The 17867-nt window shown below is 48.3% G+C and overlaps 1 protein-coding gene across 1 annotated transcript; it reads left to right on the top strand.

Moving 5' to 3' along the window:
* Positions 1 to 1041: 1041 nt before the first annotated feature.
* LOC117191449 (developmental regulatory protein wetA-like) lies at positions 1042 to 8913 on the top strand. Its single transcript, XM_033396311.1, has 2 exons — positions 1042 to 1099; positions 8311 to 8913. The coding sequence occupies exons 1-2, from the start codon at positions 1042 to 1044 to the stop codon at positions 8565 to 8567; spliced, it is 315 nt and encodes a 104-aa protein (XP_033252202.1). The 3' UTR covers positions 8568 to 8913.
* Positions 8914 to 17867: the final 8954 nt, after the last annotated feature.

Here is a 17867-nt window from a genome sequence, read left to right as displayed (position 1 = left end):
ATATGAAAGAAAGGCATTATATGATATATGATTAAGTAGCTCTAGGCCGACTGTTGCATACATATATACATCTCACCCACACACAGACACACTCTAACACTCACACTCACAAAACCTCTGGTATATGCTAATGAGGGCCCTCTGGTCGCTGCCCATGACAGATACAAATGATCATCAGCAAGGAGTACCCCACAAACACACACACACAAAACATTCTCTAAAAGGTGTACAAAAAAGCAATATAAACACTTTGAAGGGATGCGATGGTGATGGAAATGAATGCTAGCCACTGTCACTAGCTATCCATTGTCCAGACTGATCCAATGGGCCCGAACCCCTGAACCTTAGACCGGGGCTCACTGGATAAAAGCCGAGTTCTTTATTTATACTACGCTTCTTTTCAATTATTGGATTCTGAAGAGATTCTCTACACGCATACATATGGTGCAGGCCAGCATATATTCGATTTCAGATCTCTCGGAATTTCCCGGAGCTGTTCAGTTAGTTGAAAAATGTAATGCATCCGTCTTCAGTCTCCCTTGTATAGTTTTTATCTAGCCTATGTTCAGTGCATCTTAGTCAATCTTCTTATCCTTCATCTAAAACATTTTCACCATTTAGACACCACACAGATTGGCTTTAAGCTCCTCATCAGGAATGCTCACTTAATAGTTTTTACTTCTACTGTTTTCGACTGTCTTGCACGATCCCAGGGGTTCAGTGCACTCTCATCAGCTCTTTTCAGTCCGTAACTGCACAACGTGGCGTATTTCTGGCTCCCAGCCCCGACATTCCGACGATACCAAAAATTGTTTATTTATATTTCAACGATTGATTGCCTTTATTATTCTCATTGTTCAATTATAATGAAAAAATTTCATTAATTGCCCAGCGGCATTGTTCGATGTCCGATTTTGCATTTATAATCCACGTCAATGAAAAGCCAATCAATTCCAAATGGGACTCCGCACAGCGGCAATAGGAAGCGGCCTGCCGGACTGTCGGACAGCCGCGGAAGCAAAATCCAACTGATATTTAGCCATGCCCGAGCGGGTATTTATGAGGGAATCGAATCTGATCAATGAACTTAGGTTCGGAGGTAAGTGAGTTATCGAATGCCTTCCCACGGAGGAAGCCAGTAGAACCCAGGGATCCCAGCTGGGCCAGGCTGTGGAAGATCTAAATAGATGTAAGCTTCAGGCAATAATCTGATTGACATGTTTTAAAGAAATCCCACTGAGATCCAAGTGACAATCCCTTTCAGTCTTTCTGGCAATCTGCCATTAAGTGGCTACTTTCAAAGTCAATAAACTCAGTAAAGTCATTGAAATAGAAGTTATTTGAATCACATTTAAATTACATTTCAATATCATGCAAAGCTGTTGCCTGGCTCAATCAGTAAAGGATTCATATGCTAACTCTAGTCGTGAGTGCCACCTGATGCTTGGAAAAACCCCTCACAACTTTGTTTGTGTGTCTTGGGAGTGGGGAGGGCTTCATTTCTGCCAAGTTCAGCAAACTTTTGTGGTTCAGCAGAACGAATAGCCATAAATAAATGCACCCCTCCGCCCCACCACAACCCTGCAGTCAGTCTCAGTGGCCATAAAAACGTGCCACACACAGAAGCCGAAAGAAAGAGAATCTCGTACGAGAACAACAACAGCAACAGCAATAGAAGCATTAACAACTACAACAACGACACCTGCGCGCCCCGTTAAAGGCAAATCCATGTTTGGGGTAAACTAAAACTTGGCCGCACTTGCCACATTGAGGCATTGGGAAGAGTAGATTTATGGCCACATATGTATGTAGTACACGTTGCGGCTTTCTGTGGCAAGGTCGCTTTTGATGAATTCAGCAAAGCAAATAGTTTTCCCTGCGAGTTTCCCTTGAACTTTATCGGATTCATGGGAAGCTGAGCATCAGATTTCCGTTTGTGATTTAAAGGGAGGAGAAGATGGTGACAGTTGATTATATCATCAAATTGTTGTATATCCTACATCCTTCTCAAACAAAAGTAACCTTCTCTATGAGTCTGGCCCTACAAAGTCCACGTCCCTCTGAAGGACAGAAAGGCGCTACGCTTTAGGCTCTTTGGTAGGTCTTCAGCTGGAATCAATTTTGTTTTCATTCTGAAATACAGGTCGATAAGAGCACCATTCAACATTATGGATACCTAACAGATTTTCGTGATTCTGATCATGTCAAAATCATGAAAGAACTGAACATTGTTTCAAATTTATTTTGCGAAAAAGCGCAGACTTTGAAATATTCAGCAACCATAAGTGCCATGCGTCTTTTAAGCGCTATTTTTGATCAAAGCCCCATGTAATCTAGGCTTTTGGCTCGCGGGGCTCACTCCCCAAAGGGACCGGACCCGGCCGGCCCCCGGCTGGATGAACTCCTCAGTTTGGCCGTCAATTATGTACAAAGATGAAGCGGGAAACTCTGCTCTGCCCGGCTCGAATATGCAAATGCATAATACATGAAATTTTCACTTTGTTTTTTTGCTTGTGTTTCGTTTTTTTATCCATTTTCCGAGTGTTTTTGTGGATTGGTTTGGCTTTGCAATTTTAACGCGCTTCCGTCAATTAAATTCGCGAGGCGTAACTGGTAAACTGGAAAATTGTGTCACACACAAACAACACCCCAAGCCCCAACCCGCCTCGGTCCAACAATGGGAGTTTATGGCGATTGGTGGTGGGGTGCTGTGGGGCGTGTGGTGATGCACATGAATGTTGTACGTAGCACGTGCGGTGGCGCTACTGCTTGTTGTCCGATGATCGACATAGTTAAGTGAAAATTTATTGCAGAAGGAAATGGCCGGGAAGAAGAATACGGCCGGGGGACTGGGATACAACAGGCCTGATGTATCGGTTTCCGGGGCTTAAAGTTGGATAATCCCTGCCGGCACGGACGGGCTGAAGTGAAAGGCGATTCGGTTCGGTTCGGTTCGGGCCGGGTTAACAACATGTTAAGCAAAGTTTGGCCATTGGCTTGCTTTTGCTTTTGCTGTTGGCCATCTCCAATATTAATCTCTGGGTAAAGTTTTTCCCCTTTCCCATTTGGCCTTGTGCCAGTTTTCCGTTTTGTCTCCCCTCCACCGCCTCCAATAAATACCCCGCACAAATCTTGACGCAGCGTTTTTGATGGAAAGGCTCTCAGTCGGTTGCACTTGGCTTGACTTGACTCGGATCGGCCCCGGACTCGATGTGATTCGATGTGGTTTGATTAGATTTGATTTGATTGCTGCCACCATTCACTCGAATGTGGTGCTAATGACCCGATACCAGCCCCGAGCGGCGCCCACCGACTGGGGCTTGCACCTTGTAGGCAATTAATTTTGACACTTTTCGCAAATGCGAAGACATGGTGGAAAACCGGTCAGTGCTGCGATCATATATCATTCCTATTTTCTGATTATATCATAAAAAAATGCCTGCTAATTGCCGAAAAGTGCGGAGAGGTGCAGAAAATAGTCCCCAACGGCAGACCATTAAAGCGGAGTATCTGAAAGTTATATCATGTCAAGCGGAACAGCAGCGACAGGCAGAAAAGAAAACTAGCTGGATGAGCCAGACCAGCCGAGACCCGGGCATGTAACACCGCGAAGACAATGACAAAGTGTCGTGCCGGTCTGGATTTGTGATTGTTATGCAACAGCAGCGCGAAACCAGTTGATTAGCCAGCCGAAATGGCTGAAATGGCCGAAATGGCTGGAATGGCTGAAATGGCCCAAATGATGCGCTTCCTGCATTACTCTCGTGGCGTCGCTCATTTTGCTGGGCCAGCGGCAAGAATGGCCAATCAAACGAATTGCCATCGTGTTGCACATTTAAATTGCAATCGGGGAGAGGCGGGTGGTGGAGTGTAAGGGCGCAGGGCACTTGACATGACGACATATTTCAGCGCCCAACTCAATATACGACAAACGTCCCGATCCGAGTCCAAATGTCTAACCAGGAAGCTAACCAAATCCTTGATGCATTTGAAACTGCAACATTGTGCCGGCGCCGGCCCCCACATCCGCACACCGCCCCTGCGGTGGCCGCCGGCTGCCTGGCAGGCAGACCGACATAATCGCTGCGTTTAACTCAGGCAAAAGCTTCAATTACACTTACATCTCTCTCTGTCTCCCTCTGCTTGTGCTCTCTCTTTGTCTGCATGTTCGGTGGCTTTTTGACTGCGACAGACAGAGATAGGACGGTGACAGATGGAGAGAGAGCGGTAGAGCGGGAGAGTGGAAGAGCGGGAGAGTGAGGCTTGTGGCTTTGAGCTTGAGTTGTTGCTTTTGATGTTTCTTTGGGTTTTCTTTTGGCTTTGGCTTTGGCTTTGGTTTAGTTGTGGTGAGTTTCCATGATAGTGATAGTCAGGGTGGCAGGGCACCCTACTCGGCATACTGAAGGCCTCGGGAAACAGAGATATAGGTACATTCATCTGGGATTAATTTGCTTATCTAGGGTTATCTGGGGATAATAAACATCTCTGTCTGTAGTCCCAGGGAAGCACGTGGGAAGCACGTTCCTTTGCCATACTTGGAGGAATCGATCGGCTGCAGCGCCGTGGCAGGGCGCCTGCCCGCCTGCTCGCCTGCTCGCTGCCCCTCTGTTGGCAAACTTTGACTTGATTGTGTTTTTGTTTTTTGAGCCGTGTTTCCACTCCGGCAACTTCGTGTCACTCCATTGGCCCGCTCTCGGTTGCCAGTTGTGGCATGCTTCACTGTAGCAGCAGCAGCAGCAGCGGTGGCAGGCGCACTCATAATTATACCCGATACTCGAAATGAGTATTGGGGTATATTAGATTTGTGGTAAAAGTGGATGTGTGTAACGTCCAGAAAGAATCGTTTCCGACCCCATAAAGTATATATATTCTTGATCAGCATCAATCGCCGAGTCGATTGAGCCCTGTCTGTCTGTCCGTCCGTCCGTCTGTCCGTCTGTCCGTCTGTCCGTCCCCTTCAGCGCCTAGTGCTCAAAGACTATAAGAGCTAGAGCAACGATGTTTTGGATCCAGACTTCTGTGATATGTCACTGCTACAAAAATATTTCAAAACTTCGCCCCGCCCACTTCCGCCCCCACAAAGGACGAAAATCTGTGGCATCCACAATTTTTAAGATATGAGAAAACCAAAAACGTAGAATTGTAGAGAATGACCGTATCTTTAAGACTGCGGAATCTGAATTGGATCGTATTATTATTATAGCTAGCATCAAAAAAACAATTTCATTTTTTCTCGCCCTGTCTCTCTTTAACACACACGTAGCATAGGCGGCTTTGCTTAGAGTAAAACATTAGCGCCTAGATCTCAGAGACTACAAAAGCTAGAGCAACCAAATTTGGTATCCACACTCCTAATATATCGGACCGAGACGAGTTTGTTTCCAAATTTCCGCCACACCCCCTTCCGCCCCCGCAAAGGACGAAAATCTGGGGATATTCAAAAATCTTAGAGACTATTAAGGCTAGAGTAACCAAATTTGGTATCCGCACTCTTGTTAGATCTTACTATAAAACGTGTATCTCAGAATTTCGCCCCACCCCCTTCCGCCCACACAAAGGACGAAAATCTGTTGCATCCACAATATTGCACATTCGAATCATAGATAATGACCATATCTATCAGATTGCTGAATCTGGATCAGATCAGATCATTCTTATAGCCAATAGGAACAAATCAATTTGCAGTGGCTACGCAGCGCCCGACGTCACGCTCAGACTGATTTTCTGTCTCTCTCGCACGCACTCTTTGTCGTGTCGTTTAATATTAGCGGCGTCTGCCGGAGGAGAGCCATACTGACTTAGTATCGGGTATAACCGTAGAGTTGCGGTGTCCGCAGCAACTCACAGCGTTCCCCCTCGTTTTTTTCTTCGCTTTTTGCTTCATATTTAAGCGGCTGCAGGCGGCAGGTCCGACAGTAGTTTCGTTTCTACACGCGTCGACGATGGTTAACCAAAATCCGCACTTTTAATCCAATCAAACAACAGCGTCAGAAGATACGAATTAATTCGCGAACAACAATGCATTTGCCCCAAGGAGTAAGTGTTCCACTGAGCGCAGTCCTCCCTGCGCGAAAGAAAGGGTCTATGTAAAAGCCAGTGCAAATACTCGAAACACCAAAAATCTTCGCGTTTGCCGAAAGCAGAGAAAAAACGAAGGGGAACGTTGTGAGTTGCTGGGGACACCGCAACTCTACAGTTATACCCGATAATAAGTCAGTATGGCTCTCCTCCGGCAGACGCCGCTAATATTAAACGACACGACAAAGAGTGCGTGCGAGAGAGACAGAAAATCAGTCTGAGCGTGTCGTCGGGCGCTGCGTAGCCACTGCAAATTGATTTGTTCCTTTTGGCTATAAAAATGATCTGATCTGATCCAGATTCAGCAACCTGATAGATATAATCATTATCTATGATTCTGCGTTTTTAGTTTTCTCGTATCTTCAATTCAATTGTGGATGCCACAGATTTTCGTCCTTTTGGGGGGCGGAAGGGGGTGAGGCGAAATTTTGAGATATACGTTTTATAGTGACATCTAACAGGAGTGCGGATACCAAATTTGGTTACTCTAGCGTTAATAGTCTCTGAGATTTGTGAATATCCCCAGATTTTCGTCCTTTGCGGGGGCGGAAGGGGGTGTGGCGAAATTTTGAAACAAACTCGTCTCGGTCCGATATCTAAGGAGTGTGGATACCAAATTTGGTTGCTCTAGCTTTTATAGTCTCTGAGATCTAGGCGCTAATGTTTTACTCTAAGCAAAGCCGCCTATGCTACGTGTGTGTTAGAGAGAGACAGGGCGAGAAAAAATGAAATTGTTTTTTTGATGCTGGCTATAATAATAATACGATCCAATTCAGATTCTGCAGTCTTAAAGATATGGCCATTCTCTACAATTCTACGTTTTTGGTTTTCTCATATCTTAAAAATTGTGGATGCCACAGATTTTCGTCCTTTGTGGGGGCGGAAGTGGGCGGGGCGAAGTTTTGAAATATTTTTGTAGCAGTGACATATCACAGAAGTCTGGATCCAAAACATCGTTGCTCTAGCTCTTATAGTCTTTGAGCACTAGGCGCTGAAGGGGACGGACAGACGGACAGACGGACAGACGGACGGACGGACAGACAGACAGGGCTCAATCGACTCGGCTATTGATGCTGATCAAGAATATATATACTTTATGGGGTCGGAAACGATTCCTTCTGGACGTTACACACATCCATTTTCACCACAAATCTAATATACCCCAATACTCATTTTGAGTATCGGGTGTAAAAATAAAAAAGTGAACAAATATGCATGCAGAAAACCTTGTAAAAATTAAGCTCCCCGTAGAGAGTCCGCACATAGCTCCACCGAAAAAAAGTGGCCAAAAAATACGAGAAGAAAAGCCGCTCCATTTGCAACGAAGTTTTCTTCAATCGCGCGTGAAATGAGTAAAACATAAAAGAAACAGAAATGATAAAATGAAATGGACAAAACCACAAAAACATAATTGGTTTTTTACGATCGAACATGAAAAGAACTCTCCGTTGGCCCATAAACAGTTAATGCAACCAAATTGTGCAACAAAGGGAAAGTCACTTTGCCGAAGGGGCACCACCAGTGGGGCTGGCATGAGGATATCCATTCAAAGACATTATTTCGAGCCAAGTTTTTGTGTTTAGTTCCATGAATATCGAAGTCAAGTCTTTTGCTTAAGGAAAAAGGTGGCAATTTATCCCCGTCTTCATGGATTTAAATCGTTGAAAAGTCCTTAACTTTTAGATTAAAAATTCATTTGTTTTGTTTTATGTTTTCAAAAAAAATCTCCCCCATCAAGAGGCTTTGCTGTTTTTAAAATACAACTTCCAAGGAAAATTATTCGGGATTTTCGCAGCTAAACGGAAAACCATTTGATTAAAAGATTTGAAGGACTCCTGCCCGCTGAATCCACTACCGCCAATCCCAGGGGAAGCCCCAAAACGGCTTGACCTCCACCCCCATCGTCCTGCTGACAGCTTCTGTCACGGCCCCATCAGAAGCAGTCGGCAGATGATGAAGGCGATCGGCCAGACAGAGAGAGTGGAGGTCGGGGTGGACCTTCTTCTAGGCATTATGCTAATTGTGTCGCGTTTGTACTGTACTGGACCGAATCGTAATCCTTGCACTCGTTTCCTTTCAGGCACTGAGCTTTCTCTTTATCACTTGCGTGATGTTCACGCTGGCTGGCGGCCATCCATCAAGCGACAAACTGAAGTAAGAAACAGTTCCCTTTCCACCGAAGTCCCTGGCACGCCTTTAACGACATTTTTCGTGCCACATGAAGCTGATGAGCATATCCCTTTCATTACAGGATCCGCATACACGTGCCGGTGAAGCACCACACACATATCCACACGAAGACGGTCATTAAGAAGGTCCCGTTGCCCATTCCAGTACCGGTCAAGGAGCACCACGAGCCGCCCAAGAAGCACCACAGTCGCAGCCACCACCACCACCACGAGCACCAGGAGGACGAAATGGAGGACTACTTCGAGGGCTACGAGTATCCCGTGAAGGCCAAGCGACGCACGCGGCATCCCTTTGTCTGAGTGTCTGCAGTGGCAGGAACCACCCACAAGAGGCCCAAGCCCCCGCCCCCGCCCCCCACACTCCACACAGCGGTGGAAATGGAATCAAAGGAAATACAATTTACGCAGATTAAGGCAAATACGAGTGTAAACCAAAACACGAGCCAGCAAGAGGGCGAAACATAAAGGAAAGGAAGGACAAAACAATGGAAGGAATGAATGAAGAAAGAAGGGGAAGTCTGGGTCTGATTTGTCACTGGTTTTTAGTGTGTAAGCAGAGTAAAAAAGGAAGAAGGAGTAAAAGGAGGCGCCACACACACTTCTGTGCAATAAAATAAACAAATATTACATTTAAGCACAATTTAAAGCCACGTCTAAAAGTCCATTCTCTGGGGTGTTACTCGGCTTTGGTATTTCAACCATATGGATTTGAACACGATCGAAACTGCAAGCTCTGGAACCTTTATGGCAATTAGCAAATCCCACTAAGATTGGAACAGGACGTGAAACGTACAAGATGTTTCACTTAGTTTATACCCAATTTCATGGTGATCTTATGAGCCATAACTCTAGCCGGATTGATAGTTCTACTGTAAATCCTTTTTTGTTAGAGTTCCGTTCAAAATTCCCTTTCCGATTGAATAAATTTCACAAGAATGCAAATGTGTTTAGGCTTAATGTTTCTCTTCCATTTTCTCTCCCATTTCTAGACGCATTCTGGCCTTGGAGGAGTATTGCAGGGACATGTTCGACGGAAAAGTTCTGAAAATCAGGAATTTCCGTCGTGTGGCCTGAATTTGAAGCTCGGAAAACCAACAAGATTTAAATTGATTGAATTGAGCATCTGCAGCGGTTGCTGTTGCTGCCGACGCCTGCACCTTCTGTGGGATATTTGTGCATAAATAAATGAAGGAACAACAGCGGAACCAACAGCAAAGTAAACTAAGGGCCGGAGATGTTTGTAATGATGTTGTGGCTCCCCGAATCATCTGCCATGGCAGCGCCTTGGAGTGGGGCCGAGCCCGAGCCCTGGCTTATGCCATGAAATATGCATGCTCAGCTGTGTCCCTCGGTCTGTGGCTATGTTTCTGACTCTGTGGCTGGAGCCGAGTCCTGAGCGCGTGCTGGGAGGCCGTCTAGTCAACAGAAATGTTAAAGAATATCAACAACCGCTTTCCATGCATGCCGCCTGTTGCCAGAGCAAGCAAACATCCCGGGGCGGCAGCTGTTGATAGCTCATTTCCACGACTTTAGCGCCACTCAAGTGCCAGCCACTCAAAGCACAAGCACAAGCACAGGCAGGAGCAGAGCGAAAGCGAATAACAAATGCCACTCATCATGTAGAGCCACTCAATTTACTGGCACCACCGCCCACCCGCCGCCCAGCACTCAGCCGCTCATTGGGGGCGAAATCGGTTTAGCCGGGGGGAGGGGGTCTAATTACTACAGCCGAACACAGCGAGCGTCCCACAAACATAGCATACTTACACGCCACACCAAGCAGTGTGAGTGCAAGTGTGCAAGCAGCGAAGAGAAGAGAGCTTTTGCTGGTTATGTTGGCCACTAATCGACTGGGAGAGCGAGCTGCAGCTCCAGGAAACTTTTACTCGATCAGAGGCTTTACAAAACACACGCACTAGTGTTTATCGTAGAGACGGAGCCAGAGAGCAGGGAAAGCTCCAGGTAGCTTTTCCTCGATCAGATCCGGTTTTACAAAGCACTCCGTTCCCACTTCGCTATGGGAGCAACGACTTCAGCTTCCAAAGGAAACATTGTGCAATGTGTGCATTGGAGAGCGTTTTGGAAGGCATCCAAATGAGTAGCCTTGCATTGCCTTCTTTAGCCAATTACAATGCAGTAGAACTGATGGCATTGGTAATTCTTAGAAGCAATAAGACCTCATTATGAGGGGGGGACGGGGATGGGCGAATGGGAATGGGAATGGGCCTAGACAAACTACTTTTTGGCTACTTAGTGATAAATATGCTGGCTAATCAAATGGGAAATGGATTTGTGGATTACGAGGAGATCGGCATCCACGAGTGTTTATCCAGCCACAAATCCCTCAACTAATTTCCTTTAATCAGCGATTCGGACGATTTGATGAGCCGTTCGACCCATAGCAATGGGTTGCATAGGAATTCTGGGTATTAATTTCGCAAGAAGGAAAAACAAGCGTGAGTTCTCCTACTGCCAGCCAGGGACTTGCGAGCCCACTGAAGAGTATGCCAATTTCGACTTATCTCGACTCTCATAATTTTCTAGCTGGGCAAATAATAAAAGTTTACCCCACTCGACCCCCAGCCCCGTAAATATACATCTGCTTGAGCCGGAGGGATATTTGTCTCGAGTGGATAGCTCTTGCAAAGGGCCCTCCTAGGGCCCTCATTCTCCCCCGTGCCCCTCCCCAACAGACGGCATATTTGAAATACAAACATAAAAGTACAAATTTGCTGACTTCGGTGCATGAACCGGGACAAAAACATAAACCATATAAACATATTGTTAAATATAGTTTATGCCAGAGGCTTCGGGCAGCTGGCCCTCCCACTGACCGACTCCCTTGTGCGTGTGTCCGTGCCCGACTTTTCACATTTTCCTTTTACGATTCCCGTCTGGCATAGGGGCGGCAGAAGGAGAATGGCCATGTATGTTTTATTACTGCCATAGAGAAAGAATCAATATCAAAATTCGGTTTTATTATTTGCATACTTCGAAGCAGTCGGAACCAGGGCCAGGGGCCACGACCCCGTTCGCCCACTGTTTTATGGCCACATTTAGCGCGGAGAGGGCGTGGCACTGCTCTCGGTGCGCTTAATTCCCAATTAATTATACCCGATACTCAAAATGAGTATTGGGGTATATTAGATTTGTGGTAAAAGTGGATGTGTGTAACGTCCAGAAGGAATCGTTTCCGACCCCATAAAGTATATATATTCTTGATCAGCATCAATAGCCGAGTCGATTGAGCCCTGTCTGTCTGTCCGTCTGTCCGTCCGTCCGTCTGTCCGTCCCCTTCAGCGCCTAGTGCTCAAAGACTATAAGAGCTAGAGCAACGATCTTTTGGATCCAGACCTCTGTGATATGTCACTGCTAAAAAAATATTTCAAAACTTCGCCCCGCCCACTTCCGCCCCCACAAAAGTCGAAAATCTGTGGCATCCACAATTTCGACGATACCAGAAAACTAAAAACGCAGAATCGTAGAAGATGACTATATCTTCTAGAGTGCAAAACCTGAACCAGATCGTATAATGATTATAGCTAGAATCAAGAAAGCAATTTCATTCTTTCTCGCTCTGTCTCTCTCTAAAACACAGGTTTCATGGTCGGTTTTGCCAATTGCAAAATATGAGTTCAAGGATCTCAGAACCTATAAGAGCCAGGGCAACCAAATTTGGTATCCACACGCCTGTGATATCGGACCTTGACCGTTTTGTGTCAAAATTTCGCCACACCCCCTTCCGGGCCCGCAAAGGACGAATCTGGGGCATCCACAAATCTCAGAGACTATTAAGGCTAGAGTACCCAAATTTGGTATCCGCACTTCTGTTTGATCTCACTATAAAACGTATATCTCAAAATTTTGCCCCACCCCCTTCCGCCCACACAAAGGACGAAAATCTGTTGCATCCACAATATTGCAGATTCGAGAAAACTAAAAACGCAGAATCATATATAACGACTATATCTATCAGATTGCTGAATCTGGATCAGATCAGATAATTTTTATAGCCAAAAGGAACAAATCAATTTGTAGTGGCTACGCAGCGCCCGACGTCACGCTCAGACTGATTTTCTGTCTCTCTCGCACGCACTCTTTGTCGTGTCGTTTAATATTCGCGGCGTCTGCCGGAGGAGAGCCATACTGACTAAGTATCGGGTATAAATGTAGAGTTGCGGCGTCCGCAGCAACTCACAACGTTACCCCTCGTTTTGGATTTGGCCAGTGCCTTCCGACCAGCTAATTAGATGGCCATAAAGCGGCCGCTAAATTCTGGCAGATACAGCCGTACAGCATCTGCTGTACAGTTAATGCAGTTAATGCGCTTGTCACATGCACAAATTAATTACAATTCGACTCCCCCCAGCGATTGGGAGGGGACTTCTACCACTACCATTTGGCTGTTGGGAACACCAAAATTAAGTGGCATAGTTTAGAGTTTGGAATATACCTATAGTTGTGCGCAGACATTGCTATTTATCTGCAATATAATGTGCGGAATCAGGGGACAATTCCAACAATGGACTGTTTTCCCCCACATATTATCATCGATTATAATCTAGATGTTCATTTATCGATCCATCTGGTATTTATCTAAACATTGATGGAAATAATAGTAGGTTAGGTTAGGTTCAGGCGGTAGCCTGGGGGAGTGATGAAACCCTCCCAAGCTCACTTGGACCTGTAGAAGGTCCGTTGTGGTGCCGCATGGGCGTGTGCCCCTTCCCAGTGCCTAAAAACCGTGGAGAAACAGGCTGTTGCAAATTAAGGGCAGTCCCATCCGGATGCTTGGATGAATCTGGACAAGGTCCCCGGTTTGATTTCGGACAGGTCCGAAATGTCTGTGAGGAAAGCGGCCCCGAGAATACGAAGACGACGATTTCCAAGGGCCGGGCAGTGGCAGAAGAAGTGGGGGACCGATTCCTCCTCTTCCTCGTCGCGACAACTCCTGCAGAAGTCGTAATGAGGGATTGACAGTCTAGAGGCATGAGTGCCAATCTGCCAGTGTCCCCTAGTGGCTCGAGTAACTGCAGAGCACTGTGCTCTGCTGAGCCTATACAGCTCGGCTGAGCGCTTCTTCGATCGATATGGCCATATCAATCTTGAGATTTTATAGGAAACGGTTTGCTGCCATCTCCTATTGGCATTTTTCTCGAACAATTCGTGCGTGAGGAGCCTGCACGTAGCCAGAGGCATCGCTACCTGCTCCCTCTCCATAAGGAGAGGAATTGTAGTACCCTGCCTTGCTAACTCGTCGGCGGCGTCGTTCCCCTCGATGTCCCTGTGGCCTGGGACCCATATAAGGAAGAGGTCTAACTGATCTGCGATCTCGTGCAGAGACCTGCGGCAGTCATTTACAGTCGCTGAGTTCGACGATATTGAGCCTAGAGCTTTAATAGCTGCTTGGCTGTCCGAGAAAACGCACACTAAGTGCGTGTCTAGAAGTAGTTTGGAGACGATGGAAATGGCCTCCTTGATGGCTACAACCTCCGCTTGGAACACACTGCAGTGGTCCGGGAGCCTGAAGCAATGACTGATGTTCAGCTCGCTGCAGTAGACTCCGCCTACCACGCGGCCGTCTAACTTTGAGCCATCAGTGTAGAAGTGAACCGCATTTGCGGGTCCTGGTTCGCCCATCTCCCAGTCCTCCCTAAGTGGGATTGATACCTGGAAAGGCGTCGAGAGGTGATCACTAGGGACACAATAATCTGTCCTCTCTGGTAATTGCGGGTGTCTCGTCAGGATTCCCGAGTGCCCAACCGCGGACGCTTTCCACAGTCTGGCTTCTCTCATTCTGAGTGCGGAAAGTGTTGCCACTTTCTTTCCCATGAGATCTATGGGGAGGAGGTCCAGCACAGTATCCAGGGCTTCCCCTGGAGTAGTGCGTAGCCCGCCAGTTATGCATAGCTCTGCCATGCGTTGAACTCTGCTGAGTTTATTGAGGCATGTCCTTTTGTCTAAGGCTGGCCACCATACTACCGCTCCATAGAGCATGATCGGTCGTATGATGGTGGTGTAAAGCCACCGAACTATATAGGGGGTCATTCCCCATCTTAGTCCGATGGCTTTCCTGCAAGTATAGAGGGCTTGTGTGGCCTTCTTTACTCTATCCTCTATGCTCAATTTCCAATCGAGCTTTCTATCGAGGATTAGACCAAGATACTTGGCGTTGTTGCTGAAGATTAGCGCTTCCCCACATAGTCTTGGGGGAATCAGTGCCGGAACTTTGTACTTCCTAGTGAAGAGCACCAGTTCCGTTTTAGACGGGTTGACGCCTAGACCGCATTTGTCTGCCCATTTTGACATCTTCATGAGAGTGCTTGTCAGGCACTCACACAGCGTCTGCGGGAATTAACCCGAGAATGCTATAGCAACATCGTCCGCATACGCCACCACGCGGCAGCCACCCCCCTCTATCTCCCGCAGCAGTTCGTTCACTGCCACGTTCCATAGGAGGGGCGAGAGGACTCCGCCCTGCGGGGTGCCTCTACTGACAAATCTGGTGGACGTTGACGTCCCCAGTGATGCCTCAACCGTCCTGCATTGTAGCATCTGATCGATCAGGCTCACCGTCCGGGAGTCAACCCACAGGTCCGTCAGTGCACCCGTGATGGCGGTCGGGAGGATGTTATTAAAGGCGCCTTCTATGTCGAGGAAGGCTACCAGGGTGTACTCCTTACAGTTGAGGGACGCTTCTATGATCGATGTGATCGTGTGTAGGGCCGTTTCGGTGGATCTTCCTTTCCGATAGGCATGCTGGGAGTCTGAGAATAGACTAGGCGGAATATTTACCGTGAGATGCATCCCCAAAAGCCGTTCCATCGTCTTCAGAAGGAAGGACGATAGACTTATGGGTCTGAAATCTTTGGGGGCAGTGTGCGAGGGCTTGCCTGCCTTGGGGATGAAGACGGCTTTGGTATGAAGCCAGGTTTCCGGGATATATCCATGGGAGAAGATTCCCTTGTATATCCTTTTGAGCCAATTAGTGGCTTTTTATCCAGCGTGAATCAGTTGGGCAGGGATGATGCCATCTGGTCCCGCGGATTTTTATGGTTTGAAGCTTTTTATTGCCCAGGAAATGTTCTCCTAGCTTAGCAGGTTCATGATAACACTTGAGGCAACGGAGGGAGCCGCGATGTAGTGTGGTCTGTTTTCATCGCAGCCGGGAAAGTGGGTGTTAAGGAGAAGATTTAGCGACTCATTGCTGGACGTTGTCCATGATTGGTCGGCGTTCTTCAGGTAGCCCAGAGTGGGTGTAGTCTTCGAGAGAACTTTGCGCAAGCGCGAGGCTTCCGAGTTATTCTCAATGTCGCTACAGAACTTACGCCATGAGGCGCGTTTGGCTTTCCTCAGTTCTTTATTGTAAACTGACAGACTGGCCTTGTAATCGGCCCAGTTCTGCCTAGCGTTTTCAGCCTTAGCTTTATTGAAGAGTCTTCGGGAGGCTTTCCGGAGTTCCCTCAGTTTCGGATTCCACCATTCAGGTTTCTTCCGGCCTCTGCTCTTGCTAGAGGGGCAGGATTTATCGAGCGCCTCATTGCAGGCGTCGGTAAATAGTTTAACAAGATGAGTCGTGGCTTCCCGGGAGATCTCCTCCTCAGGTGGAGTCTCAGGGAGAACACGACAGAGGTGGTCTGAGTACCGAGCCCAGTTTGTCCGCCTTAGATTCCGAAATTGAGCTGGTCTCGGTAGTGAAAAAGAGAATACGGTTTCCACGTACCTGTGGTCCGAGAAGGAGTGCTCTTCCAGGACCCTTCAGGATACGATGCACCCTACGATTAGGCCGGTGTCCTTGGCCTCGCAGTCTGTGATTAGCGCCCTGAGCGCCTGTGGAGGGGGGTCTGGTTGGTCGTGACCCATGTACGTTGAGCAGATTCTCAGTGAGCACCCCTGGCCTTCGAGGCTCACTGCTGTTTGGTCTTCATTGCTGAAATTTGGGAGCAAAAGTAAGTGCAAATCTCTTTTTGCAAGGATGCAGGTGCGAGTTTTACCTGCGGAGTCAGCTACGTATAGCTTATAGTCAGGAGTCCTCAGAGACCCTGTTTCCGAGGATCCAGGGCTCCTGAATGAGGACTATGTCGGCTCCACCCTTGGCTAGTTGGAGCAAGAGAGCAGCGCATGCTGCCTTACGATGGTGGAGGTTTATCTGCAGGAGTATCAGTGACATTCCTGAGGTTCACCTCCACCATTGTCCTGTCGTGGTCGCTCTCCGAAGAGTCCAACTCCTCCCCGACCCCGATGTGCTTGAGATCCCTAGTGAGATCGCTCACGTCTGACACGTAACCATCTAGAATGTCATCCGACACCACTGATACCACGTCTGACACCGCAGGCTTGATCTCCATACTAGGGATCTCCGGGGGCTCCAGGTCTGGCTCGACCGTCGGTTGCATGCCTTTGGAGTCGGACTTGTACGGTACTACGACTACCTTCTTGTAGCCGTAGTCCACAGGGCCCTCCGTGTCGTGGAGAAGTCTGACCGACTCCTCGTCCAGGACGAGGATGATTTGGCGACTCTGCCCGTTGCTCTCCTCTACCTTGGCCCCCTTCCAATCGGCTGTGGGAAGGTGGGGGTTGCAGACCTGCAGAATCCGGAGAATCTTATCCGGCTCTGCAGGCTTCGCCGAGACCCAAGCTCTGGCCCTCGGCTTGCTGGGGATGTCCTCCCACTTCACGACCTCCAGCTGGGCTCCTGGGTAGACCTCCTTGAGCGACGCTACCGCCTTCGCGTAGAGGGCCGCCGAGCGAGCATCTTGGCAGGCGATGTCTTTCACCCTGCCTTGGTGCCACCCGGCGTCCTCACACTTGGGCGGTGGTCCTCCATTCTCCTCCAACTCCTGGAGGAAACGGTCTTGGAGCTCGTTTTCCACGAGGTGCCACTTGTCCCTAGGGATCTGCCCGTCTTTAGAGCCCCTGTTTAGGACTCGAATCAGGGTTTTTCCCCTCGCCACCTCGGCAAACGAGCGGTTGCTCAGTGTCTTCGTCCTCTTGGTCTGTTGGACTTGTGTGGCGGTGTCCTCCGCCGAGCGTTGCCGCTTGCTTGGGGCCTTGGCTGTGGCCTTGCCAGCTTTGGCTGTCTGGTAGTCGGGCAGGACTGTCTTGGCCCATCGCCGCGATTCGATTCCCTGGGCAGACGCCTGGAACACCGGGTCGTCGGTGCCCAGGATGAAGGCCGCACGTCTTTTGTCTTGGAACTTGGGCCTATCTTTCGAGGCAGAGGCGCCGCCTGCCGGGGTTGTCAAGGGGTTCCCGGTCCCAAGGGGTCCGCCAGCCGCGATATCGCTCTGCATGGTCGCCCCCCCGGTAACCGGGTCGCCCTTGGGGCCCCCCGACGTGGATTGGCCCGATTGGCTTTTCGGTCCTCTCCTCACAGCGCCTGCTGCCTCGAGACGGTGGATCGACTTAGTCTCCTTCCCCGTCTTTTTGGGCACTGGTTTCCCAGATGCGTTTGTAGAGTGATGGTCTTTTTCCTTCGGCTCTTTAGGTGGAGTGCCGTGCTCCTTTGCGGTGTTTTTAATATTTAAATTTGGCATATTTGATCCCACGAGTAGGCGGGAAGGGGTTAGTCACCCGGGGCATAGCCCGCGTGCCCCGGGA

Source organism: Drosophila miranda (assembly GCF_003369915.1).
Source record: "Drosophila miranda strain MSH22 chromosome Y unlocalized genomic scaffold, D.miranda_PacBio2.1 Contig_Y1_pilon, whole genome shotgun sequence".
NCBI classification, from domain to species: domain Eukaryota; kingdom Metazoa; phylum Arthropoda; class Insecta; order Diptera; family Drosophilidae; genus Drosophila; species Drosophila miranda.
This window is presented reverse-complemented; position numbering and strand designations above follow the sequence as displayed.

Excerpts from the sequence above, each read along its gene's own strand:
- LOC117191449 (XM_033396311.1), top strand. The coding sequence starts at position 1,042 with ATGCCCGAGCGGGTATTTATGAGGGAATCGAATCTGATCAATGAACTT. Across the intron at positions 1,100-8,310 it reads CAATGAACTTAGGTTCGGAG|CATATCCCTTTCATTACAGG; the intron begins GTAAGTGAGTTA and ends GAAGCTGATGAG.